Below are 24,659 nucleotides of genomic sequence, written 5' to 3' on the forward strand. Positions count from 1 at the left end.
GTCTATCTGTCGCCGCGCCGAAACGCAAGGAACTGCCGAAACGTTCCCTCTTCACGCGCGCTAGGCCTAGCCTGGGTCGAGTGAGGCTGAGCAAGCACTCCGATCCTTGATTGTGGATTTTTAGAAAGCGTGCTCCTAGCTGTAAGCAGCGACGGTAGACCTTTAGTCGCTAAAGAGTGGCGGCGCTTTAGGTCTGTCGACTGCCCAGACTCGACAGCTGCTGCGGGCTTTGACTGTACTGTGAGTGCATTGCTTTTTGTGAAGAGTTTCTTCCGCCACTGTCGATGGGGCTCCCGACTGGGGCCCCGCCTGTTTGGCGAGGTTCGCCGAGCTCGTACCAGGAAATGCTTGCCAGAAAGTGCTGGCAGTGCGTCAAGTGGACGGATGCGGCTCTGGAGGTGTTTGCTCTCCCTAGATGAGCTTCATGACGTCTCATTAGAGCCTCCCAGACAGTGGGTGTAATTGAATTTCACTTCGTGTTTGCGGGGGACAGAGGTGGGCAGCGACGACGGGGCAGAGGGGTTTCTTATCTTGGCGGCTTCCCTGTATGCTTTCACAGAGACGGTTGGAGTGCAGCGGCTTCTCTTTCGTTTTTCGTCAGTATCGTCACATTACGTGTAGCTGGCGCTCTCTTTCCCTGAAAAGATATAGTTACTGAACCTCCTTCCTGTAACGTCATTTTTCAAATATGTCGTCGAATAAAGCTTTAGCTAAAATGCCCGGAATTGCTCAAAGAGTGCAAGCTGCTGATACTGAGAGAAAAACTGCTGATGGTACCGCTGCTAATGAAAAACATCAAGAATCTGATGCTGGTAGTACCAGTACAGATCAAAACGTTGACGCTAAACATGCTGCTGGCGCTGAAGCTGTTGCTGGTAGTCTCCGTGCTGATGAAAACAGTGAAAGTGAACATGCTGATAGTTCCAGTACTGATGATTGGGTAGATGTTTGTAATGACAGTGGCAGCACTTCTGTTCAACAGCCTTCAAAAACTTTGTCACATACCGTTGTACTGCTATCTGGTTTTGTTACGCGAGCAACTGATTTGATTTTGAGCCATTGGGTCTTTCATATCGGAACTCTTTGTAAAAGCCTGAAGTCATCAGAGAACTGTTTTAAAGAGAACCCAAAGGAATTTTTAAAAATTAATGAAGGATTAGAAAAACTGGTTGGGCTATTGTTAGAAGTAAGAGGTGAATGGGAAACTTTTCATTGCGTACAAGGAGACGATAGAAAATCTGACATCAGTCAAACTGTTGCAAACTTGATGGCCGAGATGCATCAGAAGTCTGAAAAGAAAGTGAATAAAATCGCTGAGTTACTGGGCGATCTTTCTGGTTTCCCGGTTTTCATGAGACATGACTTGGATGAACAAATTGCACATCTTACTAGCCTTGTTGAACAACGTCAGGCAAAACGCCCAGATTTGAAATCAGTGCACGGTGCAATTGACACGGCGAAAGATCAAGCAGATAACGTCGAAACTAATGCATCCGTTTTGAGGCAGATTAGTGAAGAAAGGATATCAGATTTAGAAAAGATAATATCTGATCATGAAAAGACGAGGCTGAACCAAGCAGAGAGCTTTAAAACAAGTGTCTCTGTTTTGGACCAAATGGTTCATCAGAAAGAAATAATTGGAGATCTACAGAGATCATTAGCTGATTCGCGCAAAGAAAAAGAAGAGCTTCTTGCGCTTAGGTCAGGCATTGTTGAGGAACTACGAAGTTCTCTACTCCATTTAGTAAGTGATACCACGGCTAAGCTCGGCTCTGCTTGTCATGAGCAAACAGAAAAGGCATTTTCTGATCTGAAAAAACAGATTCATGAAAATGTACAGCATCAGTTGACCAAAGGTGCTGGTAAAGAAAAGCAGGAGCTAGAGAAAACTCTAGCGGAAACGAAGGTAAAGCTTGAGCAATCCGAAGAAGATCGAGCGAAGCTGAAAAAAAACGTTCACGATGCAGATGACGCCAAGTCGCATACTCGTGAAGAAAACGAAAAGTTGACAGCGACTCTTGCGGAAAAGGAGGAGGAACTTAGGCGGTGTAAGGACACTGTGTCGAATACTCGTAAAGAAAACGAAAAGCTGACAGCGACTCTTGCAGAAAAAAAGGAGGAACTTAGGCGGCGTGAGGACACTGTGTCGAATACTCGTAAAGAAAACGAAAAGCTTACAGCGACTCTTGCGGAAAAGGAGGAGGAACTTAGGCGGTGTGAGGACACTGTGTCGAATAGTCGTAAAGAAAACGAAAAGCTGACAGCGACTCTTGCAGAAAAAAAGGAGGAACTTAGGCGGTGTGAGGACACTGTGTCGAATACTCGTAAAGAAAACGAAAAGCTTACAGCGACTCTTGCGGAAAAAAAGGAGGAACTTAGGCGGCGTGAGGACACTGTGTCGAATACTCGTAAAGAAAACGAAAAGCTTACAGCGACTCTTGCGGAAAAAAAGGAGGAACTTAGGCGGTGTGAGGACACTGTGTCGAATACTCGTAAAGAAAACGAAAAGCTTACAGCGGCTCTTGCGGAAAAGGAGGAGGAACTTAGGCGGTGTGAGGACACTGTGTCGAATACTCGTAAAGAAAACGAAAAGCTTACAGCGACTCTTGCGGAAAAAAAGGAGGAACTTAGGCGGTGTGAGGACACTGTGTCGAATACTCGTAAAGAAAACGAAAAGCTGACAGCGACTCTTGCAGAAAAAAAGGAGGAACTTAGGCGGCGTGAGGACACTGTGTCGAATACTCGTAAAGAAAACGAAAAGCTTACAGCGACTCTTGCGGAAAAGGAGGAGGAACTTAGGCGGTGTGAGGACACTGTGTCGAATAGTCGTAAAGAAAACGAAAAGCTTACAGCGACTCTTGCGGAAAAAAAGGAGGAACTTAGGTGGTCTGAAGAAAACCGAACTAGTCTTGAGAAGAAGGTTTCTGCGTATTCGGAAAAGGAGAGAGTCATGGAAAGTAGTATTCGCGATCTAAGAGTTAAATTGAGTGAAGCAGAAACGTCTCATAAACAAAAAGAAAAATCGTCTCGTTTGGAATGTACTAAACTAAGTGGAAAAAATCAAGAGCTCAATCGTTGTCTGACCGAAACAAAAAAGAAAACCGATGACCTTCAACTAAAGGTAGATGAATTGAAAATTGACGAGACGCAACACAAGTTCAGCCTTAAACAACAAGAAAAAGAGTTAGAAGGCATGAAATGTCAATTGTCAGAGAAGCAAACATCTCTGGAAGTAGAGAAAGCGTCAGTGAAAAAGCTTGCTTCACGTGTAGATGAATTAACGAACCAGTTAAGTCAAAAGGAAAGACGCTATGAAGAATTGCAGATCAAATCTGAAACGTCTCTTACCGAAGCTAGAAAACGATGCACTTCCTTGGAAGCACAAATACAGAAACTAACTAAAGACTGCTTGCTCGCAAGAGCTAGGTACGTAGATCTTCTCCGAGTGTGTGAACCCCAAAATAGCTATTTTCGTGGACAACTGGGTGTGTCGTTTGAAACCTCAGAGGAAAAAAATAAGTATCAGTTTATAGCAAAAGGCGTTGTAAAGGAGCTAAGTCTGGAAGGAGCTGGAATTGTCATGAACCCTCAACCGAATGATAGACTGGATTTCGTTGTTCACTTCGCGAAGTCTGGAACAGGACGTGCAGTCAATTTGGATCCTGCTAAGCGAACAGCTTTTCGGTGCAGTGAGTGCAACATTTAACTGACCTTGATGATATGTTCATTGTATCTTTAGAAAATGTTGTACTTATTCTGCTAAGACCTGGCAAAAATGAAAAAGTCTTTGACCTGCTTTTCACGGACAGAAGTGAATATTCCGGTATAAGACTGGGGCAGGATGATGAAGAACGTGCTGTTGTTCATCTGCTCCAGTGGGAAGGAAAGCTGGTTGATTCGGAACTCAATAAAAAGAATCTGGAGTTGCTCAAACGACTAGTTGACAAGACGTCACCTCAAGTAAGCTCTGTTATTTCTTCTTCTATAAATTGGTAAATCGTTATGTTATTATGTAGCTGCTTAGTCCTGTTGAGGGTCTTCCCAAAATGAAATAGGCCTGCAGTACTCTTGGTCAGACGCATCTTGTTTGTTTTACGTACACCCACTCCATGTTAGATGCAACAACGTACTTTCTACTTTTAGTATCGTGAAAGCTGTATGAACACTTGTTCCAATACACATAATGTTGTGTGATCTTATGAACAGAGTCTTGGTAGCCGTTTAGAGGAGGAAAATATGGAAGATGACTAGGTGAGAAGAAGCCTGTTCGACTTACGAAACTACCACGTGTAAGCTGAAGAAGATCACTGCCTATTTTGACGTCTCTTTTGACAGAAGACGGCAACAAGGAAACGACAAGAAGAAAGAAGGCCTCCAGGAAGTAAGAGCGTTGGAGTCCTGCCTTTAGTTTTGCCAGGTAAGGAGAAAGAGGAGGAGGAGGAAAGAAGGAGGAGACGGAGGAGGAGAAAGAAGAGGAGGAAGTCATCTGTGATTCAAATTCTGAGTTGACAGGAGAGGGAGCTAGTGAGAAAGCAAAACAACAAGGTAGGAGGGTAGAAGCGTTGGAGTCTGATTTTAGCCAGCTGTTCAATCCGTTGAGGGAGGGGGAGTATGAGGCAGGAGTGTCGGTCGGGCTATAGCCACCTGGCATCGCTTCACGTAAGATAGAGGGAAAGGAGATAGATAGATGTGATGGAAGGTTCAAAACAAAATGCTTCTTTTGCTCGAGCAGATTCACAAAGTCAAATGCGGCATAATCAAAGAGAACCGCACCACGTCAATTAAGCTAATGCCTATGCTCACAGCCCTCCCGGAGAAAGATGATAACGAAGACTTGGGAGGCCTTGATAATTTTGGCGCATGAATTGGGGGAGAGCATTCCGTGAACGTCTCGACGCTAAGGAGGGGTAAAGAGGGGGAGGATCGACTAGATAAGCTTTGAGATAGAGTAACGGCACCTTCTGTTTTCGCTCATTCTTTAGCATCAGAATCTGACGACGAATGGCGGACATCTCTAACCTTGACGATGATTTGATTGACATCACTGTTGGCTATTCCAAAAGTTCTACAAGAAAGCTTGGGGAAAAAGACGTACTTAAAGTCACTCTCAAGAACAATAACGAAGATGCCATTCCAGAACAGAGAATTATTCTTAGACCAAATAAGTACTATCGATATGCTATGGCAGTTATTTCCCAAGTAGAAGCTCATGAAGAGGTATCGGTTGAGCTTGAGGTAGACGTGAAAGAGCCAGGAACTCGTCGAATAACCGACCTCTGCCAGTCCTTTGAAATTGAATTCCAGACGATTAACAGGACAATAACCACGGAAACCAAGATTGGTAAGATAAAATTTCTCCTGTCCTCTGTGCTTAATTAATTTCCTGCCGACTGCAGCTAACTACAACCAAGGTCTTGGCGATTATTGTCCTCAGACCTTGCTGTCTCGTGCTGGGAAGGATCCAACGGAAATAAAGCATTACAACATCTTACTGTTCGGAGTAGCCGGCGCAAGTAAATCTTCATTCATAAATACATTGCTCACTATGCTTCAGGATGAAAACAAGCAGGCTCTTTCCCGGAGTGCTGTTACAGGAGGCGGTGCTGAACATGCTACTCAGAAGATTACTCGCTACGACGTTAAGGCCGTGCATCCTTACCTCCATTTCAACTTATGGGATACATGGGGGTTGGACAAAAATAATTATGATGCGTACCAAGTTAGTTTGCTAATGAAGGGCAAACTTCCCCCAAATTGGACTATGAACACTGACTTTGAGCGGCATTCTGCCAAATTTGACGAACTGCTCAAAAAAGAAACCCTTTTCACCCAGATGCATGCTGTCATTTTCTTTGTGCCTCAGGGAAGTCTTACCGATCTTGACAGTGATGATGTGGCAAGAATTCGGCAGATGTTCCAATGTCTGATCCAAGAAGAATACAATCCGCTAGTAATCCTCAGCAAGGTGGATGAAGTAGTTGAGGCGGTGCGTGAAGACCCATTTCATCCCAACGAAGAAATTGAAAAAATGAGGCACGCAGCGGCAACCTTGTTTCAAATTGGTCTAAACAGCGTCCGCTATACAGTCAACTACCTTTACGAATCTTCGAGAAATTGGAAAATAGAAGCACTGGCTCATCAAAACCTAACAGCTGCACTTGAGGTGTGTGAGTCGTTTGTGGAGGCTCGTCTGATGCGATTTGGAAAAGTCGGCGAGAAAGGTGTCGTCGATGACGACGGACTTGTCTGGCCAGACGAAACATCTTAACTTTCAGGTGACTTGAGACGGATTGATCGTTCTTGTTTCTTGATTGCACCCTCTTCCCTTAATCGTTGATGGCTGTTATTCTTGTGTCCGTTCAGTTTTTTTCTTTCTGAATTATTAAACAAAACAAAATACTAGTAAACCGCAACGTACGTTCCCAGGAAAAATCGCACAGTAAAAATTCTATTATTCAAGTTCTGTTTTTATGAAACTGATTGAAAAAAGCTTGTTTCTTGCACCAAGTGAGAATAACGCCGACACGCAAATCTCTCTTAAAGCTGGCTTCGCCTAGATCATCAAAACGAGGCAAGCTTTGTACCTCCACTCTCGGGTTACACTCAACTTTTAGGAGTTTTTTTACGTCCACAATAGTTTTTTCCTCCGATCTAACACAGAGAAAAACAGGAGGTTTACTCGTGGTCTGGTCGCTCAGGAAGCGGGTAAGATAGCGGAGAACGCCAGGCCTCTGCTCTGTTGTCTCTAATTCGTTAATAACAATGACGAAAGCGTGAACTGGGTGAGTCGTTTCGTCACAAAACAGAGCGTTCTCTTTGAACAGCTTCTGCAGCTCTTCACTTTCAGCTGTTTTTTGCGTGATGGGAGTTGCTTTGAAGAAGGTGAGGGGTACGTTCGCAAATTCTCTCAGATTGTAACTTTCGTAAGTAACGCGTCCGCTATCACATGATTGAAAAGTCGGCTTTTTAGGGGCTACAGCCCACAGTTTCCTTTGGACAAGGGTTTTACTCAGCAACGTGTAGAACATGTTGATTAGCATAGCTTTCCCCGAGAGCGGGGCACCGAGAATGCAGATGTTGTAATGATTCTCCGAGTCACCGCTGGCGCACAGATCGCCCATGAAGTGGCCTGAATATGTAGCTTGTTAGACTGCGATATAGGGGCGCGATTCGTGTAGCAGTACCAATTTCTAGTTTCACCTCCCATTTCCAGTCGTTGTAGCTCAAAGCGAGAGAAGGAGGTATATTTTCCAGCTTCAAGTCTTTTCCCAGATTCAAGCATATCTTTGTGCGTAGACTATGTCCGTTAAAAGCGTCAACCGATTCGACCATCGGTCTAGCTTCAGCAAACAGAGGAGGAAGCCTTAGTGCCATTATTGCACGGGGTAACATTTTAGCAGTTTCGTTTCTAACTTCAACTTCAAAATCTATCCCCCTAGTTCTTTTGCCTTTGTCGTTTGTGGCCCTTATTGAAATAGGAGTGTCACAAAGAAAGACGCTGACAGAGACGCCTTTTGGACATCCCTCCTGTGGAATCGATTCAAGTCGAACGGTTCTTTTCATAATCTGCACTTGTTGTGTTGGACGGCTTCTTTAGGGGTTCTTTGAAAGGCCAGAGATATGGAACTGCGAAGTGTGGAGGATGACACTAGGAGGGGGAGAGACGAAGAGGAGGATGGAGTGGAGGAGGATAACGAGGAGGGAGATAGAAGTAAGGAGGATAAATTGTGCATCTCTTACATTAACATAAGCAAATTTGATAAAGAAAGGTGTTGTCTCTCTTGAGACGTCATCTATCTCTAAGATGGGCGCCAAAAACTCACAGGAGTTAAGCAACGAGAAAGACCATGACACTCCGGCTAAAAAAGAATATTTAAATCTTGATAATGATGGTAAAGGGGCTCTTTATACTCAAATGCGTACTTGGTTGCAAAAAAGGGCAAGCGAAACAATGAGAAAGAAATCGTCCAAAAAGAAAATTGAAAAGTTTGGACTGTTACTCTGTGAAATTCAGCCAAAGCTGTTGAAATTGATAGAAGAGTCTAGCGTGCAACAGCAAGAGCATCGTTTTGGAGTCACTGTTGTTTGGGAAGAAAGAATGAACGTGGGAAAGTACAAGGATATTTTACAAGAAGCTCTTCAGTTGTCTGCCGCAGAAGAAGTAGGGCAGCAGGAAAAAGGTCCATGCCTGTTTGTTTATAGGTCAACCACCGGAAGGCTGACAGACGTCGATCTGAAACCAATGGAGCGTTTTGAAGGTTTGCTACTGAAGGACCCTTGACACATTTCAAGCTCTCTCTTTTTAAGGTCCAAAAGCTGTACTGGTTCTAAGACCAGGAAGAAATCCCAAGGCTTTTCCTGACAACGAATATGCTGCAATGGAGAAAGGAAGCTGCGAGGTAGCAATACATCTTCTCTACTACAATGAAAAGCTAGAAACAAACAGACAAAATACAAAGAATTTGACTAGACTTAAAAATTTCTTCCGAAAGCATGGAACGAAACTTACAGATTAGTGTCAAAAGAATGTACATCTATACATCCGGGATTTTGAAACCGGCAGTCAGATAGGACGAGGGTTTCTTCGCGCTGAATACCGTTTTCTCTTGGGAGGAAATATATCTTCAGTCGTATGAGTCTTTTTGCTACGGGATGTTTCCCACTGTGAGCGAAACTCTTGCCTCAGCTTTTCTCTAACGTCCTTTCGAATTTTCTCGTAGTCTAGCTGAAGCGCCTAAAGCAGAAGAAAGCGTGTTTAGAAGTGCAGAAAGCAGTGACGTACCCAAGGACACGCTTTCGTAATGAGTTTTTTTAGGGCGTCCACATTTGCATTGTTCAGACTCGACTCTACCCAACATCCATCCCAATGCAGAAAATGAAGAATTTCCTTTCTTTCTTTGGAAGTTCCAAGAAATATGCCAGAATGTTCCTCGCTTTGTTGTGGAAAAAACATGGGGAAGACTCTTTCGTTTTTTCCTGATCGAAGTAGGACAAGAATTACGTTTTCTGTGTCATAAAGAGAACAGCGATGAGCTACTTTCACGCAATGTATTTGCTATTACGGCAATCAAGGCCTTTTCTCTGTTCTGGGTCTAGGTTCACTGTTCTTCCACCATCAGTTTTGGCAAAATGCAGAATTACGTCACATCTTCTTTCTTTTACGGAACCTTCAACTGTTTCATAAGGTACTTCTAAATTCTCTAGTATTCGTATGACTAGGTTTTTATACTTTTCTTCGTACCCAGACCTCTCATATGATATACCAACAGTCAGATTTTGCTTATGGCTTGAATGGTGTGAAAGAGTATTGAACTCTGCTTTTATGTGTTTCTCCTCCAGAAATTGGGCATATTCTTCGTTATACTTGCAATCTTCGCAGTGTTGCTTTGATTCCTGAACAACAGGAACGACAGGCGAGTTTATGTATGTGAATGAGCGGGTGTCAGTGTCTGCATGCGGCGCTTTTGCGGGCGCTTTTCCCTTTTGACGACCGTGACGCTGTGCAGGTGTGTATCGACTGAAGCTGAACAAGTCCTTTGGGTGTGCCATAACCGTAAATCGTCTTTGTTTCCACGTCACGACGGCGGGGTAGACGGCGAGGCCACCTGGTGTTGTTAGCGATAGCGGCGGCACGGCTGGGCGGGGGCGGGGGGGGGACGGCGACGGCGACGGCGAGGCCACGTGGTGTTTTTCGCGATAGCGGCTCAATTGATCTATCTGCGGCGCCTCGTCGTGGGTAGGCATTGTTTTGACAGAATTTCTGGCTAAGGTATGACACGGATTACGTGGGAGAAAGTTGGAGGAGGGAAAAACGGCGGTAACGCAGGTTCTCTCTGCAGTCCTTCTGAACGCAGTCACAATCTCACTAATGGCGTCGTCGCTTCCTGACATGCCCGAGGTCTCTTTCAAATATGGCTACGCTGACGAGGCGTCAGGAAGACTTGGCGAAAGAGACTATTTCTGGCTTCAAGTCGTCAACGATGGCGTCGATGTAGTGCCTCGACAGAAGCTGTTTTTTGAGGAGAACTGCTATCATCGCAAAGCTGTGGCTGAGATTGGCGCCGTTTCCGGTCATACGAGCGCTGATCCCGTAATATTTGCGGTCGATGTCAAGAAGAAAGGAGCTGAGTGCACAATACGTCACTTGTGCAAAAACTTTGTAATAAGGTTTGAAAAAATGGGAAACGTTTTCAAAGGAGAAATTTCCGTGGGTAAGACTGTGAGGTTTTTTGACGCTGCCTACTTCTAATACGCTAAATGTTTTAGGAAGCTACAATTACGGTCTGATGGCGCACAAACCAAAGAGTGCACAAATTAGTCACTACAATGTGCTGCTTTTTGGAGAAGCGGGCTCCACGAAATCCTCGTTTCTCAATACAGTTGCCACTATGCTGCAGAACAGACATGGGCGTACATCAGATTCATCCAAACTCCAAAAGAACGCTCCTGTTGGTGGAGGAGGTGCTCATGTCACTGAAACCCTTCACTGCTATTCCATGTCAGAGCTGCACGGCTTTCCTATAAATATTTGGGACACGTGGGGACTGACTAGAGATTCGTACAAGAACATAAAACTTCTTGAGTTACTTGTAAGTGGAAAACTTCCGAGAAATTGGAATTTTAAAAAGCACAGCATTGAGAAATTTAGCGACAAGTTTGAAAGCGTCAAAGAGACCGAGTGTCTGACTACGGAGATGCACGCAGTAGTCTTCGTTATGCCTCACAGCTACTTGGAAGACGAAAGTGCAGGGGAAGTGGCTCTAGTGGCCAAAACATTTCAACGCCTCGTCAAGCTGCTCTACAATCCAGTCATTCTGCTATCCAAAGTCGATGAAATTACTCAGGAAATTCGGGACCATCCAATAGAAAGATCGGAGCTCCTTCTCGACTTGCGCAAAAAATTCTCCTCTCGCTTTAACATCCCAATGAACAACATCAGCTTTACAGTCAATTACCACAACGAAAAAGAGAGGGTCTTCGAGATTGATGCTCTGGCGTACGAAAATATGCAGCTAATTCTGGAATTCTGCTGTTCTTTTGAAGAGTCTCGATTGCTCCAGTATGGCGACCTTTCGACGAAAAAGACAACTGATGGCGATAATCTAATTTGGGCCGACTCAGAGGAATGAAACGTTTCAGAACTGCATGTACTATTAGTGCTTGTTCCTGGGTTCGATTCATATATTGCACAGTAGACGCGTTCATGTGACGAAATCATGCCTTCGATTTGCAGCAAAGCGCGCTAACGCAACGCCGGCTCCCGAGTTCCTGATGGACTCCTCGGCAGAATTCTCCGTCGAGCACTCATCGACATCAAATACAAGGCTAGGAGACGATCACTGGATTGACGTCCGAATCCGAAACAACTCCCATCAAGCCATACCAGAGCAGAGCGTGAGTCTCGAATCGAACCTTTATTACAAAAGGACCGTGTCGGTTCTGCCGGCGATCAAACCGTTCAGTCAAGGAAGCATCAAGTTGAAGGCAACAGTATGGTGTCCTGGAAATCGTAGGATCGAATCATTATGCCGTGCTTTCATCGTTAAATTCCACGGTCTGGGCGTGGCCGTTCCAACGCCAACCAAAATAGGTAAAGGTAGCTGAATATACTGCTCCTCAATCGTTTTTTTGCAGCGAATTATAAAGGCTGCATTGAAGACTACTCGCCGCAGAAAGCAGAGTTGACGAATAGAAAAGAAATCAGCCGTTACAACATTTTGCTTTTCGGAATGGTTGACTCTGGAAAATCTTCCTTTGTCAATACTCTCCTTACCATGCTTCAGGACGAATCCAAACAGAAGATCTGCTCGTCGGCGGCATATGGAGGCACGGCTGCTCACACTACTACGAAAGTGCATTGCTACAATATTTCACGGCTGCACCCTAACTGCTACTTTAATTTATGGGATACGTGGGGCTTAGATGAAACTAGTTTTGTTCCACAACAGGTGAAGTATCTGGTCAATGGGCAGTTGCCTCTTGGGTGGCGTCGTGAATACAGTGTGGATGAATATGACAACCACATAAACAGGATAAAAACGAGTCTAAGTAGACGAATTCATGCTGTACTTTTCTTTGTTTCATCTGACCTTGTCACAAAAGCGCAAGGAATGAAACTCGACTTGCTACGAGAGGCGTTTCAGCTGCTGGTCAATGAAGGACTTTCTCCGATTCTCGTCTTGTCAAAAGTAGATGAGATGGATCCTGCATTACGCAGAAATGCCTTCATGTTAACGTCAAAACTCGAAGAACTTCGTCAGAAAGCGGCGGTTTTGTTTCAACTACCCATAGAAAGAGTTACGTACACTGTCAATTACCTTCAAGAAAATGAAAGAAACTGGGACATAGAGGCGTTGGCGTACAAGAATCTTGTCGCTGCGCTAGATTCCTGTGAGACTTTTATACAAAATGACAGTAAGATTCGTGTCTTTTTGTTGTGGGCATGATGCTGAATTTTCTATAGGATCCCGTGAAGATCACTTTGTGAAAGATGAAAGTAACAGTGCGAGTGTTTTTTTAACAAAGCGTTGATTGCATCTTTGTATCCTTTGCTAGAATCTGCTTTAGCTGTGGAAGTGAATTCCAGGAAAAGTGCTGTTTTTGATTTGGTATAGGATGAATGAGATAATCGGATGCTGTGCTTGATTTACGCATGCTTGCTTTTTCTTTTTTAAGCTGCCTTCAATGGAGGCGGGAACATTTTTGCGGAGCCAAGAACGTACCAGCAGAGAGTCAATGTGGGAGTTGGACTGGATACTAAGCTACAAGGTTGCGCTTGTACAGTTAGTAAAAATCCTAATCATATTTCTCTTTGTTGTTCTACAGGCGTTTATTGGCGCTGTACTAATAGTTGTTGTATTAATTATTTTATTTGACGTTTAACTTTATTAGGTAGGACCTCATTTTCAAAGCATGCTTAGCCATTTTTACGAAACGCTGGAGACAATGGGACAGTATAGTAAGAAGCTTTTCCTGAAAGTTCACGGAGTTTCCGAGTCGTTGGAATAGAACTAAAACACGAATAATAATAAACGAGAGGGCTTTGATTTAAAAAAAGAGCGTTTCTCACGTGAGGACAAGCCAACTTCACTTTAGATTGAAGTAACGCGACGTTCTTTTGATTAATAGCGCTGTTTTCAACCCATTTGCGATCAAAGTGCAGAATTTGTACAATGAAACGAATTTGGCTATTTTCACCTAGAAAAATGCCGGAATATTCGTCTGTTTCCTCCCAATAAGTTTTAAATGCTCCGTCGTTTTTTCCGGATCGTAGTAAAATCAAAATGACGTTGTCTGAAAAGGCATTGAATTTTAAATAAGTTTTAAGGAAGGCTTACGGCAATCAAAATTTTGTCTACGCTTTGAATCAAGATTCACCAATCGGTCTGTTGGAATTGACGCGAAATGAAAAATGACGTCAGACTGTGTATCATCGTCTGGCGATGCTCCATGGTGAGTTGGAACGCTCCCGAGACCTATTTCCTTTAGTAGTCGAGTGACTATTTGTTTGTATTTGTCTTTGTAGTGGTCCTTTTCATACGACACCCCAATACGGGTATTGGGAGTAGGCACGCCAAGACGATTGAAAAGGTACGCTACTGCTTTGGAAGTTTCATTTAGTTGGGATTCATGCTTTTCTTGAACTTTCTGCATCTCTTTTAATTGATTCTCAATTGAGGTTAGTTGAACTTCCCGCATCTCTTTTATTCCATCCTTCATTGTTTTTGGCTTTCCCCCCTTGTATTGGCGATGGCGTTTCTTTGCCAAAGGGACGCCTGAGTCTTCTTCCGAGTCTGACTTGTCTAATGAGGTCGTCAGAACGTGGAGACTTTGAAGTCCGTTACAAGACTTACCGTTTGGCAGGAGCAATTCTGAGTCTTCGTGATTTGTCTGTAGAAGATAGTGTGGCCAAAAAAAGCAACCTAGGATCTCCCCACAGCGCACTTTGCTCGAGCTGGAACAACAGCTGCCCATAGTTTTGGAAAAGGTTGTTCAGTGTTTACGCTGGTACGTGCGCACTTCACCCCTGGCTCACCTCATCCTCGACTTGCAAATTGCATGATCAAACGTGCGTCATTCTCCTTCAAGGGAATCTAGTTATCAAAATTAAGATTGAGGCCTTGCTCCTATCCCACCCCCTCCCCTCTCCCCCTCTCGGTCTCCTCCCTCTCTCCTCTCCCTCCGCTACCCACACTCACTTCCCGCCACTTGCCTACGCAAATCATAATAGAATTATTTAATTAATCTTTGTCCTCTTGTTATACGGGAAGTCGAGAGGGAGAACGCCTTTGCGCACTGTGATTCGCGACTCTTTCAGCCATTTTACGGGATAAGAGTGTCGTAACGACCCAAGCCATGGTCGTCTGCGAAGGATAGAAGGTACAGCTGACCAAATGATCGTCTGTAGATCTATGCGTTTCTGCCAGTGGCTATTAGCAAAGAGGCTGCATAAATGCATCAGCAAAAAGTAAAATTGTCTGATAGAATTCACTGGCCATCAACTGGAGTCTTGTAGAACTAAAGAGACATTTGAACGTTTTGCTGAGTGATAAGTGAGAGTTATTTACGTGGGGACAAGCTCGTCTGATTTCAGTTTGAAGAAGTTTTACATTCTCTTGGTTGATATGACTGTTCTCAAGCCATTTTTGTTCCCAATGCAGAATTTGTATCGAAAAACGTTTTTCATTTTCCTGGCCTAAGAAGACGCCAGAGTATTGAGATGACTCTTCTAGAAGAGTATCAAAGGCCTTCTCGTTCCTTCCAGGTCGCATTACAACCAAAACAACGTTTTCTAAATAGGCTATATTGTGATATTTTATTTTATTTAGCAAGACTTACTGCAATCGAATCTCTTTCTGAGATGTTCATCCAAGTTGACCAGTCTTTGTGTTGGACTTGATGCAATGTGAAAAATAAGATCAAAGTCACTGCCACTGCCTGGAATTTCTCCTCGGTGTACTGGAAACGTATCTAGTCCGACTTCTTGCAGTAGCCGTGTAACTACGTCATCGTATTTCACGTTGTAGTGGCTCTTTTCGAATGACACAGCTACGCGAGTGTTGGGTAGAAGCACGCCACAATGACTGTAAAGAAACGTTAATCTTCTATCGTATTCGTCTAAGTCAGCCCGCAGCTGCCGATGCTGGAACGCTGATCTTCTATTGCACTCGTCTAAGTCAGCCTGCAGCTGAAGCTGGAGATTTTCGATTTTTTGCTCTTTTCTTTTATTTGTTTCTTTTCTTTTAGATTGGTGTTGTTTTACGTTGATGCACTTCACTTTTGCTGGCCTGCCATTTGTCGGCCAAACGTTTTGCCAAATCCAACCCATGAGTTGCATGGGAGATCGCCAAAGAAAATTGATGAGTTGAAAGGGAGCACGAAGGATCTCCATGTTCCTTGCTCTAGGCGCCAGCCTGTGTACTCTGTGATCTCAAATTTAATTATTCTTGCAAATTAAATAAAATTCACTCCCTCTCCCTGTCTCTTCCCACTCCCTCTGGGGAGGTCAGATTATGATCACCGCCCACTTATCCAACATCATCCAATTCCTCCTCTGCACACACACCCTCAGTCTAGCCACCTACCGAGCATCTCACTCATGAGCCAATCAGGATTTGGCTGTACCCCCAACTGTGCGCCTACGCGCCTGTACGGGTATTCGCAATGAGCAAGTTCAGCACGTGACCGCGAAGGAAGAAGCGTGATGTCGTCGTCCTGCGTATCTCCGTATTCTCCGCCGCCGCTCGTCGACTCGCTGCACGACTTACCACGCGTCGACTTGCACTTTCACGAGGCGAGCTCTGAATTTCAGCTGGACAGTCAATCCTACCGCGAGGTTCCATGATGTGACGCGATCATAAACCCTTGGAAGAATCGCATCCTTAGGGTCTCGCCGTTTGGGCCATAATAGCTGGATCATTTTCGATTCTACTCCTTCTCATCGCCCTTCTCTATCTCGTCTACAAGTGCTGCTTTCCTCCGCAACGTGCACGCGAGCCCAAAACCGGAAACGAGTGGTTTTGTCTGGCTTTCGTCGCCGCGTTCGCAGTCGTCGCCGTCGTCATCGCAATCGGCGGCGGTGCAAAAGCGTTCGTGGACACCGACACGGCCATCGATGGATTCATCGAAATCAACGCGCGTCTCGACGCTGCGAGAGAAAAGGTAATAAGTGGCACGCCCACGAGCGATTTGGACTCGCCATTTGCGTGACGTAGATTTCATCGATTAACAATGACGTCAAAAGGATTGATAGTGATATGAAATCGCTGCTAAACAATAAATTCGATCCAGCGGTGGAAAAGCTTGTTGCTGGGACTTTTGATAAAATTTTTGACGTCAGAAAACAGGTGGATAATATTCAGAGTTTGGTCGACTGTATCCATTTGGACGAGTACGTGAAAATAGCAAGACAATATCGTCGCTATGGGTATGTGCATAAATGGAAAAGAGAAGACGTAATAGAACGTTTGTAGAGAGTATGGGATGCTTCCAGTTTTCTGCTATCTGGGTCTTCTTGCTGTAGTTTCACTTATGATATGTTGGAGAAGGGTTATCTGTTTGAAATTGTAAGACTGTTTGGTTAGACCTCCAATCTTTATTTTTTGCTTAGTTTGGCAGCTTTGGCTCTTGTTGGTCTTTTGCTTTGCGGTTTGATGAGCGGTGTAACCATGGGCTTATCTCTGGTATATAACTCTCCTTATCTCTCGAGGAATTTTATTACTGCAATTTTTATGTGTAGGCTGGCAGTGACGTATGCATGAACCCAGATGGATATTTCTTGAACTACACGTCTAATTCAGATGATAGAGGTTTGAGTCAAAAAAATGCGTATTAGAGGTCAATTGTTTGTGTGTATAGAAGTCTTGGAATATTATGTCTATTGTGATGATTGTCCCTTTCCCTACATTGAGGCAAGAGCTTCTTACTAGTGATAATAATTCTAATTATTATTATAGGAATTCAACAAGGCGTTTTCTGATGTGAGCAAAATAAAAGGGGCGTTTCAAGTTATTAATCGTCTGCTTTCTGAGAAAAAACAAGTCAGTCCGTAGAGTGATCCATTTCGAATTAATTATGGTTATAGGAGCGTCTTCGTCAAGTGCTAAGTGACACTTCTGAGATTGAAGAATCTCTTGTATCTCTTCGAAATGTTGTCATCTGTAACGATATTCACCAGGTATATACTTGCAAATTTTTATTACCATTTATCGACCAAACCATTTTATTAGTCGTATCTCAAATCTCGTGATGCAGTCTGCAAGGAAACAATGTAAGTGCGTTTGAGAAAAGAAACCCCCTCTTCATATATGTTAATATTTTTCTTCAGAATTGATCTCGTTCTTCTTCTACTTGCCACTCTGATTGCATCTATTCCCATCATGATCATAGTTATGTGTGAGCAGCACGCATGGTGGAAGCTTAGAGAAATCAAGCGGTGAGTCTGCCCACTGGCTTGTATTGTAGTAAAAATTAATTAACGTCCATTCGACTAGTTATAGAAAAAGGGAATATGATGAGCGTTCGCCTTTGGCTTCAAGGTCTCGTCTAAATTTTTAGAAACGTGTTTGTTATTAGTAACCTTTGTTTTCATTTTTTAGTGAAACCAGGAGCATGAACTTGCAACTTGAGAGCTCTACTAAATTCTCCCCCAAAGCGTCACCAATTCCTTCGGCACCCGTTGATCCACCTCCACTGGTTAGTGATAAAGTTTTAGGATGTAGTTTTTAAATTTGTTTTTTTCTCTAGTACACTGAAATAGAATCAGACTTCTGATTATCGATATCAGCTGCTTTGTGTTATGTGAACACTCAATGATACAGGTAAATCTCCTAAAATTCAAGTCCCATAATAAATAGTTTTATTTTCAGATCACCGATCGACTATAAACATCAGCACGTATTTTTTGATATTCACGTGTACTCATTAACATGACGTCACGCATTCTCGTGACAATGTCTTCCTGCACGTCAGCGTATTCTCCTTCGTCGCTCATCGAGAGTCTTCACGCGTTTCCGCGATTCGACTTGCACTTTTACAAAACGTCGAATCCCTCTTTCGAGCCTGAAAACCGCTCCTACCTCGAGGTACGAAAGTCTACTCAGAAAATTTCTCTCCTCTACTCGATTTTCGCTCCTTCGTACACGTGTAGGGCCTCGGCGTTTGGGCCGTCATTGCGGCCGCCTTCTCCATCCTTCTCCTGCTCGTCTCGCTCGTCTATCTCGTCTGCACATGCTGTTGTTTTCCGCGACGGCGACGCATTATGGCGATCGAACCGAAAACCGGAAATGCGTGGTGTCGTCTCTTCTTCGTCGTCCTTATCGCCGCTGTCGCCGTCGGCGTGGCGACGTACGGTGGCGCGAAGGCTCTGGACGACGCCAATTCAGTCATCGACGGTGCAAACGAGATCGACGCTAGTCTCGACACGGCGAAAGATGAGGTAATTGCAGGTAATTGCGCTCCTTAGTACGCGCGTTATTGAGTGTCTGTTTTTTCGAGGTTTCTACGATTCGAGACCACGTGAGTCACGTTAATAGTGAATTGGGAGCGCTGCTTGGACTCGCAAACGACACGAATGTGCGAGAACTCGTCAACGAAGCTCTGATTCGCGTAAAGGACGTCACGGAGAGAATTGATGAGATTAATGATAAAATTGATGACGTCGATTTGGATGAGTACGTGGCAAAAGCGAAGGAATATCGTCGCTATGGGTACGTAGGTAAAAAATTAAATTTTTTCATTTGAGACTTTTTAATTAGGGAATATGGAATGATTCCGTATTTCTGTCTTCTGGGTCTCGTTGTTGGGCTTCCCTTTTTGGGGATTTTATGCTGTCGAAAAACGGCTTTCTGTTTGAAATTGTATGTCAACTGAAATGGCAGTTCTTACTTTGACTTATCTTTACTGTAGTTTTGCTTTTTTGGCCTTGATTGGCATTTTATTTTGTGGTCTCATGAGTGGAGCGTCAATGGGAATTTCTCTGGTAATACACTTCTCTTCAAAAGAAATGAATTTTAACCTGTCTTTAGGCTGGAAGTGATGTGTGCATGAATCCAGACGGATACCTATTGAATTACACTTCAAATGCAAACGACAGAGGTTCATATACATATGTAGGTGGAAATAGAATAATTGTTTTGCTCTAGACGTTTTAGAATATTACATTTATTGCGCCAATTGTTCATTTCCGTACATCGAGGCAAGTTCATTTTACAAAACTGCAGCTAAAACCATCTCATAGTTCTAAATTAGTACTTCAACGAAGCATATCAGTACGCAGATGAACTGCAATCATTATTTCAAAGTGTCGATGCTCTCCTTCCTCCTGGCAGAGAAAAGGTTTGTATGTGTGATTGACTTACCCGTTTTATGTGGCTTTGTAGGAACATCTTCAAGGGGCCATAGCGAGTAGCAAAGACGCCTTGGAGTCTATTAGTAGTCTTCAGAACATTGTGACATGTGATGATATAAACGAGGTATGTATCTAATTAGGAATCATTTATTATTATTATTATTATTGACCAACCGGTTGATTAGTCTTATCACAAATCGCGCGACGCCTTGTGCAAAGAAATGATGTACGCACCTAATGAGAAAATGAGCTTTATGAATAGCATTGGCTTCTTGTGTAGAGATGCCTTTTTTATACTTTTACTTGCTACAGTAATTTCATCGCTGCCAATCATGCTTCTTATTATGTGCGAGCAGAACACGTGGAGAAAGATTCAGAATATGAAAGAGTGGGTCTTTGTGGATTGCAGTATAATGACGTCTCAATTACTTCTTTATTTATAGTTATTATAGGAGTATTGATACACACAGTGAACGTGCACCGTTGATTTCAAGGTTAGCCTATAAATTGTGAGAAATCTGTTTTGACGCCAGCTTCCTTTTTAGAACAGAGCACTCTCATTTGGAACACGATTCAAGTAATGCATGGAATGATGACGGGTCACCAAGGTGCACCACTCCCAATGTGCCACCTCCAAATGTAAGCCTCTGCTTATTACAGTGAAGGTCAGTTTCTGAATATTTGGATTTAGTACGCTGACGTTGCGTCAGATCAGTGAAGCGCTTTCTTCTGTGACTTAATTAATGGACGTTGGTTTTATTAATTAGGTCGGGCAGAGTAAAATATGTTTGGTGGGTGTAGAAGTGCGCATGCTTGACGACTACTCCACAGCGATGTCACGGCCTCAAGATCCTTGGCAAACTCGCGTTGACACGCATCGAGAGTTTCTCAAACACAACCTGTACGTAGACGACCAATTGCTCCATAGCCTGATGAGAAGACGCTTGAAGAGCGGCGGCGCATTTCTGCTCACTCGAGCCGATAAGGAAAACGTCGAATCGAATACCGGTTCGACAACGAATATGACCGCGCCAACGAACTCAACGAAAGTCAATACTCTTGTGGAAATCTTGCGTTTCAAAGGCCCCAAAGAGGAGACGTTCGAATTGCTGTGTCATTCGCTGTACGAGATCAAGCGGGTTTGGATAGTGCAAGAGCTGATGGGCCACTCTGATGAGTCCCAAGATCCTTGGCAAACTCGCGTTGACACGCATCGAGAATTTCTCAAACACAACCTCCACGTCGACGACGAATTGCTCAATAGCCTGATGGGAAAACGCTTGGAGAGCGGCGCATCACTGCTCACTCAAATTGATAAGGAGGATAATATCGAATCGAGCGCTCTAACGAACTTAGCGAAGGTCGATGCTCTCGTGAAAGTCTTGCGTTTCAAAGGCCCCAAAGAGGAGACGTTCAACTTGCTGTGCCTCTCGCTATACGATGTCAGGCGGGTTTGGATAGTGCAAGAACTGATGGGCTGGGAACAAAGCCACTCTGATGAGTCTGATTCGAAGCAAGGAGCCTTGGAAGGCAAGTCGACTTCAATGGAGCCTGGGGTCAAGGGATGGAAAGACAGGCTTACCAATGACACCCAGAGTTCGAAACAGGTAAATGATCGATTGTTTTTTTGGGGATCCCAATGCTTTGCCCAAGTCCTTGTACTTAGGATTACAGCAAAGCAGCCGTGGCGGATTCACGTGGCGCCGCTCTCGAGGATCAATTAGTAGAAGATCGTCACATCAAAGCTCTTGAATTCGAAATTTTTTCCAACACTGATGAACTTGTGTCGTTTGGAAAAGCTCTCATGGGGTGGAGTCACACAAGAACGCTAAACTATTTCTCAGACATGAAAGGCAGCAAAGTTAATTACCAATTTTCCAGTCTGCTTCATGCTTGGGTAGACAAAGAAGACGTCCACACTATAGGAAAATTGCTGTCTGCTTTCAAGGAAGTTGAAAAGGAAGGTGCGGCTGGAAGGATTTTGATAAAATGATTGGATTGGTCATTTTTAGCATTTTTCGTTTGACATTTTAGTAGCCAGAAATTTTACATTGTTTCATTCAGAACCAGGTGCACTCATCACAAAGACTACAGCAAAGCCATTCAAAAAAAGAAGTGATCCTAACTAAAAGACACTTGAACGGTTAGACACAAGCAGCAAATAGATACTGCTGTAAACGTCACATCAACTTTCACCCTTAAGCTAAGGTCAAGAAGATACAGAGACATCCAAATCAAAGCCCGCCGATGGAAGGTTAGATGGGCGCCGCCCATTTTCAGGAGCCCGGCCGTTCACGCCCCTTGTGCACTCATCTCAGACTCTGCAAGATTCAGTCGCAATGGCGGATCCTAAATGGCATCTACGGGTTTTCCCTGTTATGCGCGAAGCAGTGGAGTGTTTTTCTCACCTTCTTGCAAGCTCCCAAGCGTTGCTTGATCACCTTCTCGCGAAAAAGCTCCTTACCCCGACCGAATACCAAAAAACGCTAACGGATCTTCGCAACAGGTCACCCGAAAACGTATCGAGATGGCTACTCGTCGATGCATTGTCGCGATGTCCTCCTGGCAGCTTCGACACATTTTGCTCACTGCTACCAAAAGTCGACCGAGGTCAAATGCTTTATGATTGTCTGGTTCGTAGTAATGAGCTGCATCCACACTCTGAGATCGATCCAAACGAGAGTCAGAGCCTCGGCCATGATCGTGCTCCGCCCACAGGGCTTCAAACACAATGCCGCGAGACGGCGTTCAAAGAAAATGATCAGCCTGTTGCCCAATCGACTTCTGCTAGTGATCCTTCAGGTAGGGTCTTACTATATTTTAGATTGTATACGCAGTTATTGTTGCTTAGTTGATCGTTGTGACGCTGTAGTCATCCTTGTTGATGTTTCGATAAAGGAAGATTATGAAAAGCACCACGATGCTTTTTCCGCTGTCATTGATATATTTATTATGTTAACGGTAGGTGGTGAGAAAAATTATCCTATTATCAAGAGATTTGCATCTGCCATGGAACTAACCAGTGAGCGGTACCATGTGCTGGTTGCTAAGGAATGTTATTTGAAAATTATTTTTCCAAGAACGCAGTTAGAGACATTTGAAAACCAAAGAACTTCGATTCTGAGAAAACTCGAAAGTATGACTAACGTTGACATAAAAAAAGTTGAAGTGATTCAAGGCAGTTGCCACGTCATTTTGATTCTGACTGCAGCTGGTTTTATTAGATTTGTCTGCTGCCTTCTTAGTCCGGAAAGTTTGTGGCAATTGCTCTCCTCAGTTGACAACCTTGTTGAAATTCAGCTTGGAAACCTTCTTCCGGTGAAGCTAAGCAGAATTGAGAAGTTTGCAAGAAACTTTGGCAAACTAACAAGGGCTAAGGCCTCACTGTCTCACTTCTCGGAATACGACATTCGGCAACGCGTTGTAAGTGTTATGCTTAGAGGTGTAATTTTATCTTTCGGAAAGTAAAATTGACAAAAAAAAGTGAACTGATCATTGGGGCTTTCTATGCCCCATCCAAAATTTATTGTTGCCTGTGCCAACTGCCTGATGCAAACGCTCATTTTTATGCCTTAATTAATACAAAGCGATTGCGAGATGAACGCGAACTGAATTCAGTAACAACATCTTAATTTAATCACGCTTATATATATATGAAATTTTCGCGCGTTAAGGCGCGCGCAACTTGTGCTCCCTCTCCTCCTGACCTCCCTCACGCGCTTGACTTACCCTTCTCTACTTTTATATTTAGGATTTCAGCAAAGCAACTGTAGCTGTCATAGACACGGAAATAGCACCTCACAAAGTATCAGTGGCGTGTCAAGTGGACCTAAAAGAACTGGAAAACCATGAAAGAACGCTGGCGTCTCAAGTAGAACCTCCTAGGAAAGTATCAGTGGCGTCTCAAGTGTACCTAAAAGAGCTGGAAACCCATGAAAGAATGATTCGTTGTCAATTCTCTGATATTGAAGAGACAATCCCACGAATAGCGTCGTCGCGTCTTGAAATTCCCGAAGTCTCTTTCAAATATGGCTACTCTAAAGAAGCGTCAGGAAAACTTGGCGAAAGAGACCACCTCTGGTTTCAAGTTATCAACGATGGAGTTGACGAAGTGCCTCAGCAGAAACTCTTTTTTGAGGAGAACTGTTATCATAGCAAAGCTGTGGTCGAGTTTGGCCCCGTTCCCGGTCACTTTAGCCCTGAACCCGTAACATTTGCGGTAGACGTCAAGAAAAAAGGGGCTGATTGCACGATTCGTCACTTGTGCAAGAGCTTTATAATCAGGTTCGAAAAAATGGCAAACGTTTTTAAGGGGAAAATTTGCGTAGGTAAGGCTGTGAGGTGTGGACGGTGTGACACTGTCTAATACACTACGTGCTTTTAGGCCATTACAACTACGGTCTGAAGGAGCACAAACCAAAGAGCTCTCAAATTAGTCACTACAATGTGCTTCTTTTCGGAGAGGCGGGCTCGACGAAATCATCGTTTCTTAATACAGCTGCTGCTATGTTGCAGAACAGGCATAAAAGTACAGAAAATCTATACAAACTTATAAAACCCGCTCCTGTTGGCGGAGGAGATCATCCCGTCACTGAAACCCTTCACTGCTATTCCATGTCAGAGCTGACCGGCTTTCCCATAAATATTTGGGACACGTGGGGGCTGACTAGCGATTCCTACAAGGAAGCAAATCTCCTAGGGTTTCTCGTAAATGGAAAACTTCCGAACAATTGGAATTTTCGAAAGCACAGCATTGAGAAATTCAGCGAAAAGTTTGAACGCGCCAAAGAGACTGAGTATCCGAGAACGGAGATGCATGCAGTGGTCTTCCTCATGCGTTACAACTGCCTGGACGACGAAAGTGCAGAGGAAGTGCAACTAGTGACCAAGACATTTCAGCGCTTTGTCGAGCTGCTCCGCAATCCAATCATTCTGCTATCCAAAGTCGATGAAATTACTCGGGATATTCGGGACCACCCAATAGAAAGATCGGAGCTCCTTCTCGACTTGCGCAAAAAATTCTCCTCTCACTTCAAAGTTCCAATCAACGACGTCAGCTTTACAGTCAATTACTACGAAGAAACAGAGAGGATCTTTGAGATTGATGCTTTGGCATACGAGAATATGGAACTAATTCTGCAACGCTGCCGTTCATTTGAAGAGTCTCGATTCGGATTGTCGCAACGGATGACAAGACTTAGACAACTCTGAGTGATTGCTACTGTTGCGCCTGAATTTGCGCGATTTTCACTTTTCAGGGTTTTGCGCGTACCATGTGACAGTGCAGTGTGCTCCTCCTGTTCACTAGATT

General features: G+C 43.9%; 8 protein-coding genes and 1 long non-coding RNA gene across 17 annotated transcripts; 7 read left to right on the forward strand and 2 right to left on the reverse strand.

The window, feature by feature from the left end:
- The first annotated feature begins 555 nt into the window (after positions 1-555).
- On the forward strand, positions 556-4,901 carry LOC136183749 (flagellar attachment zone protein 1-like). 3 transcript variants are annotated; one of them, XM_065970493.1, is made up of 7 exons: positions 556-3,689; positions 3,740-3,960; positions 4,017-4,156; positions 4,207-4,289; positions 4,336-4,545; positions 4,601-4,659; positions 4,733-4,901. In XM_065970493.1, the coding sequence occupies exons 1-3, from the start codon at positions 689-691 to the stop codon at positions 4,053-4,055; spliced, it is 3,261 nt and encodes a 1,086-aa protein (XP_065826565.1). In that variant the 5' UTR covers positions 556-688; the 3' UTR covers positions 4,056-4,156; positions 4,207-4,289; positions 4,336-4,545; positions 4,601-4,659; positions 4,733-4,901. The 3 variants fall into 3 exon arrangements, with proteins under 3 accessions (XP_065826565.1, XP_065826564.1, XP_065826566.1); XM_065970492.1 differs by having other exon boundaries at positions 4,017-4,289; XM_065970494.1 differs by lacking the exons at positions 4,017-4,156; positions 4,207-4,289; positions 4,336-4,545; positions 4,601-4,659; positions 4,733-4,901 and having other exon boundaries at positions 556-3,684; positions 3,740-3,904.
- Positions 4,902-6,757: 1,856 nt separating this feature from the next.
- LOC136183763 (uncharacterized) lies at positions 6,758-9,589 on the forward strand. Of its 4 annotated transcripts, none has more exons than XM_065970514.1 (11): positions 6,758-6,882; positions 6,971-7,137; positions 7,195-7,241; positions 7,297-7,385; positions 7,440-7,552; positions 7,598-7,711; positions 7,766-8,258; positions 8,308-8,664; positions 8,721-8,761; positions 8,816-9,185; positions 9,246-9,589. In XM_065970514.1, exons 2-8 carry the CDS (start codon positions 7,120-7,122, stop codon positions 8,514-8,516), a joined length of 1,083 nt encoding a protein of 360 aa, XP_065826586.1. In that variant the 5' UTR covers positions 6,758-6,882; positions 6,971-7,119; the 3' UTR covers positions 8,517-8,664; positions 8,721-8,761; positions 8,816-9,185; positions 9,246-9,589. The 4 variants fall into 4 exon arrangements, with proteins under 4 accessions (XP_065826586.1, XP_065826585.1, XP_065826584.1 ...); XM_065970513.1 differs by having other exon boundaries at positions 6,762-6,923; XM_065970512.1 differs by having other exon boundaries at positions 6,762-7,137; positions 8,816-9,048; positions 9,097-9,185; positions 9,246-9,588.
- A 71-nt stretch (positions 9,590-9,660) lies between these two features.
- Positions 9,661-11,243, forward strand: LOC136183757 (interferon-induced protein 44-like). Its single transcript, XM_065970506.1, has 3 exons — positions 9,661-9,769; positions 9,840-10,211; positions 10,267-11,243. The coding sequence occupies exons 2-3, from the start codon at positions 9,869-9,871 to the stop codon at positions 11,127-11,129; spliced, it is 1,206 nt and encodes a 401-aa protein (XP_065826578.1). The 5' UTR covers positions 9,661-9,769; positions 9,840-9,868; the 3' UTR covers positions 11,130-11,243.
- LOC136183755 (interferon-induced protein 44-like) lies at positions 11,204-13,051 on the forward strand. Of its 3 annotated transcripts, none has more exons than XM_065970503.1 (7): positions 11,204-11,590; positions 11,635-12,048; positions 12,103-12,414; positions 12,464-12,496; positions 12,556-12,608; positions 12,676-12,768; positions 12,826-13,051. In XM_065970503.1, exons 1-7 carry the CDS (start codon positions 11,272-11,274, stop codon positions 12,880-12,882), a joined length of 1,281 nt encoding a protein of 426 aa, XP_065826575.1. In that variant the 5' UTR covers positions 11,204-11,271; the 3' UTR covers positions 12,883-13,051. The 3 variants fall into 3 exon arrangements, with proteins under 3 accessions (XP_065826575.1, XP_065826574.1, XP_065826576.1); XM_065970504.1 differs by having other exon boundaries at positions 11,301-11,394; positions 11,463-11,590; positions 11,635-12,414; XM_065970502.1 differs by having other exon boundaries at positions 11,635-12,414.
- On the reverse strand, positions 12,857-14,045 carry LOC136183773 (uncharacterized). The gene is made up of 5 exons (XM_065970525.1): positions 13,945-14,045; positions 13,854-13,890; positions 13,338-13,802; positions 13,070-13,293; positions 12,857-13,010 (listed from the first exon to the last, which is right to left on the reverse strand). Exons 1-5 carry the CDS (start codon positions 13,972-13,974, stop codon positions 12,981-12,983), a joined length of 786 nt encoding a protein of 261 aa, XP_065826597.1. The 5' UTR covers positions 13,975-14,045; the 3' UTR covers positions 12,857-12,980.
- Positions 14,046-14,161: 116 nt separating this feature from the next.
- LOC136183775 (uncharacterized) lies at positions 14,162-15,422 on the reverse strand. Its single transcript, XR_010669232.1, has 4 exons — positions 14,839-15,422; positions 14,568-14,791; positions 14,265-14,517; positions 14,162-14,212 (listed from the first exon to the last, which is right to left on the reverse strand). It is a non-coding gene; the product is annotated as an uncharacterized lncRNA (long non-coding RNA).
- Positions 15,423-15,682: 260 nt separating this feature from the next.
- LOC136183754 (protein tweety homolog 3-like) lies at positions 15,683-21,414 on the forward strand. Of its 2 annotated transcripts, none has more exons than XM_065970501.1 (15): positions 15,683-15,835; positions 15,886-16,161; positions 16,215-16,426; positions 16,473-16,565; positions 16,610-16,682; positions 16,739-16,808; positions 16,858-16,910; positions 16,956-17,039; positions 17,084-17,176; positions 17,229-17,269; positions 17,327-17,434; positions 17,493-17,537; positions 17,598-17,694; positions 17,746-17,819; positions 17,868-17,997. In XM_065970501.1, exons 1-14 carry the CDS (start codon positions 15,704-15,706, stop codon positions 17,770-17,772), a joined length of 1,404 nt encoding a protein of 467 aa, XP_065826573.1. In that variant the 5' UTR covers positions 15,683-15,703; the 3' UTR covers positions 17,773-17,819; positions 17,868-17,997. The 2 variants fall into 2 exon arrangements, with proteins under 2 accessions (XP_065826573.1, XP_065826572.1); XM_065970500.1 differs by lacking the exons at positions 15,683-15,835; positions 15,886-16,161; positions 16,215-16,426; ... (8 more) ...; positions 17,493-17,537; positions 17,598-17,694 and adding exons at positions 18,149-18,436; positions 18,496-18,707; positions 18,756-18,857; ... (8 more) ...; positions 19,894-19,987; positions 20,040-21,414 and having other exon boundaries at positions 17,747-17,819; positions 17,868-18,083.
- LOC136183761 (uncharacterized) lies at positions 20,158-21,414 on the forward strand. The gene is made up of 2 exons (XM_065970509.1): positions 20,158-20,955; positions 21,015-21,414. The coding sequence occupies exons 1-2, from the start codon at positions 20,158-20,160 to the stop codon at positions 21,339-21,341; spliced, it is 1,125 nt and encodes a 374-aa protein (XP_065826581.1). The 3' UTR covers positions 21,342-21,414.
- A 175-nt stretch (positions 21,415-21,589) lies between these two features.
- On the forward strand, positions 21,590-24,599 carry LOC136183752 (uncharacterized). The gene is made up of 4 exons (XM_065970498.1): positions 21,590-22,150; positions 22,200-22,771; positions 23,100-23,676; positions 23,733-24,599. Exons 1-4 carry the CDS (start codon positions 21,688-21,690, stop codon positions 24,557-24,559), a joined length of 2,439 nt encoding a protein of 812 aa, XP_065826570.1. The 5' UTR covers positions 21,590-21,687; the 3' UTR covers positions 24,560-24,599.
- Positions 24,600-24,659: the final 60 nt, after the last annotated feature.

Source organism: Oscarella lobularis, chromosome 2 (genome assembly GCF_947507565.1).
Source record: "Oscarella lobularis chromosome 2, ooOscLobu1.1, whole genome shotgun sequence".
Classification (NCBI taxonomy): Eukaryota; Metazoa; Porifera; class Homoscleromorpha; order Homosclerophorida; family Oscarellidae; genus Oscarella; species Oscarella lobularis.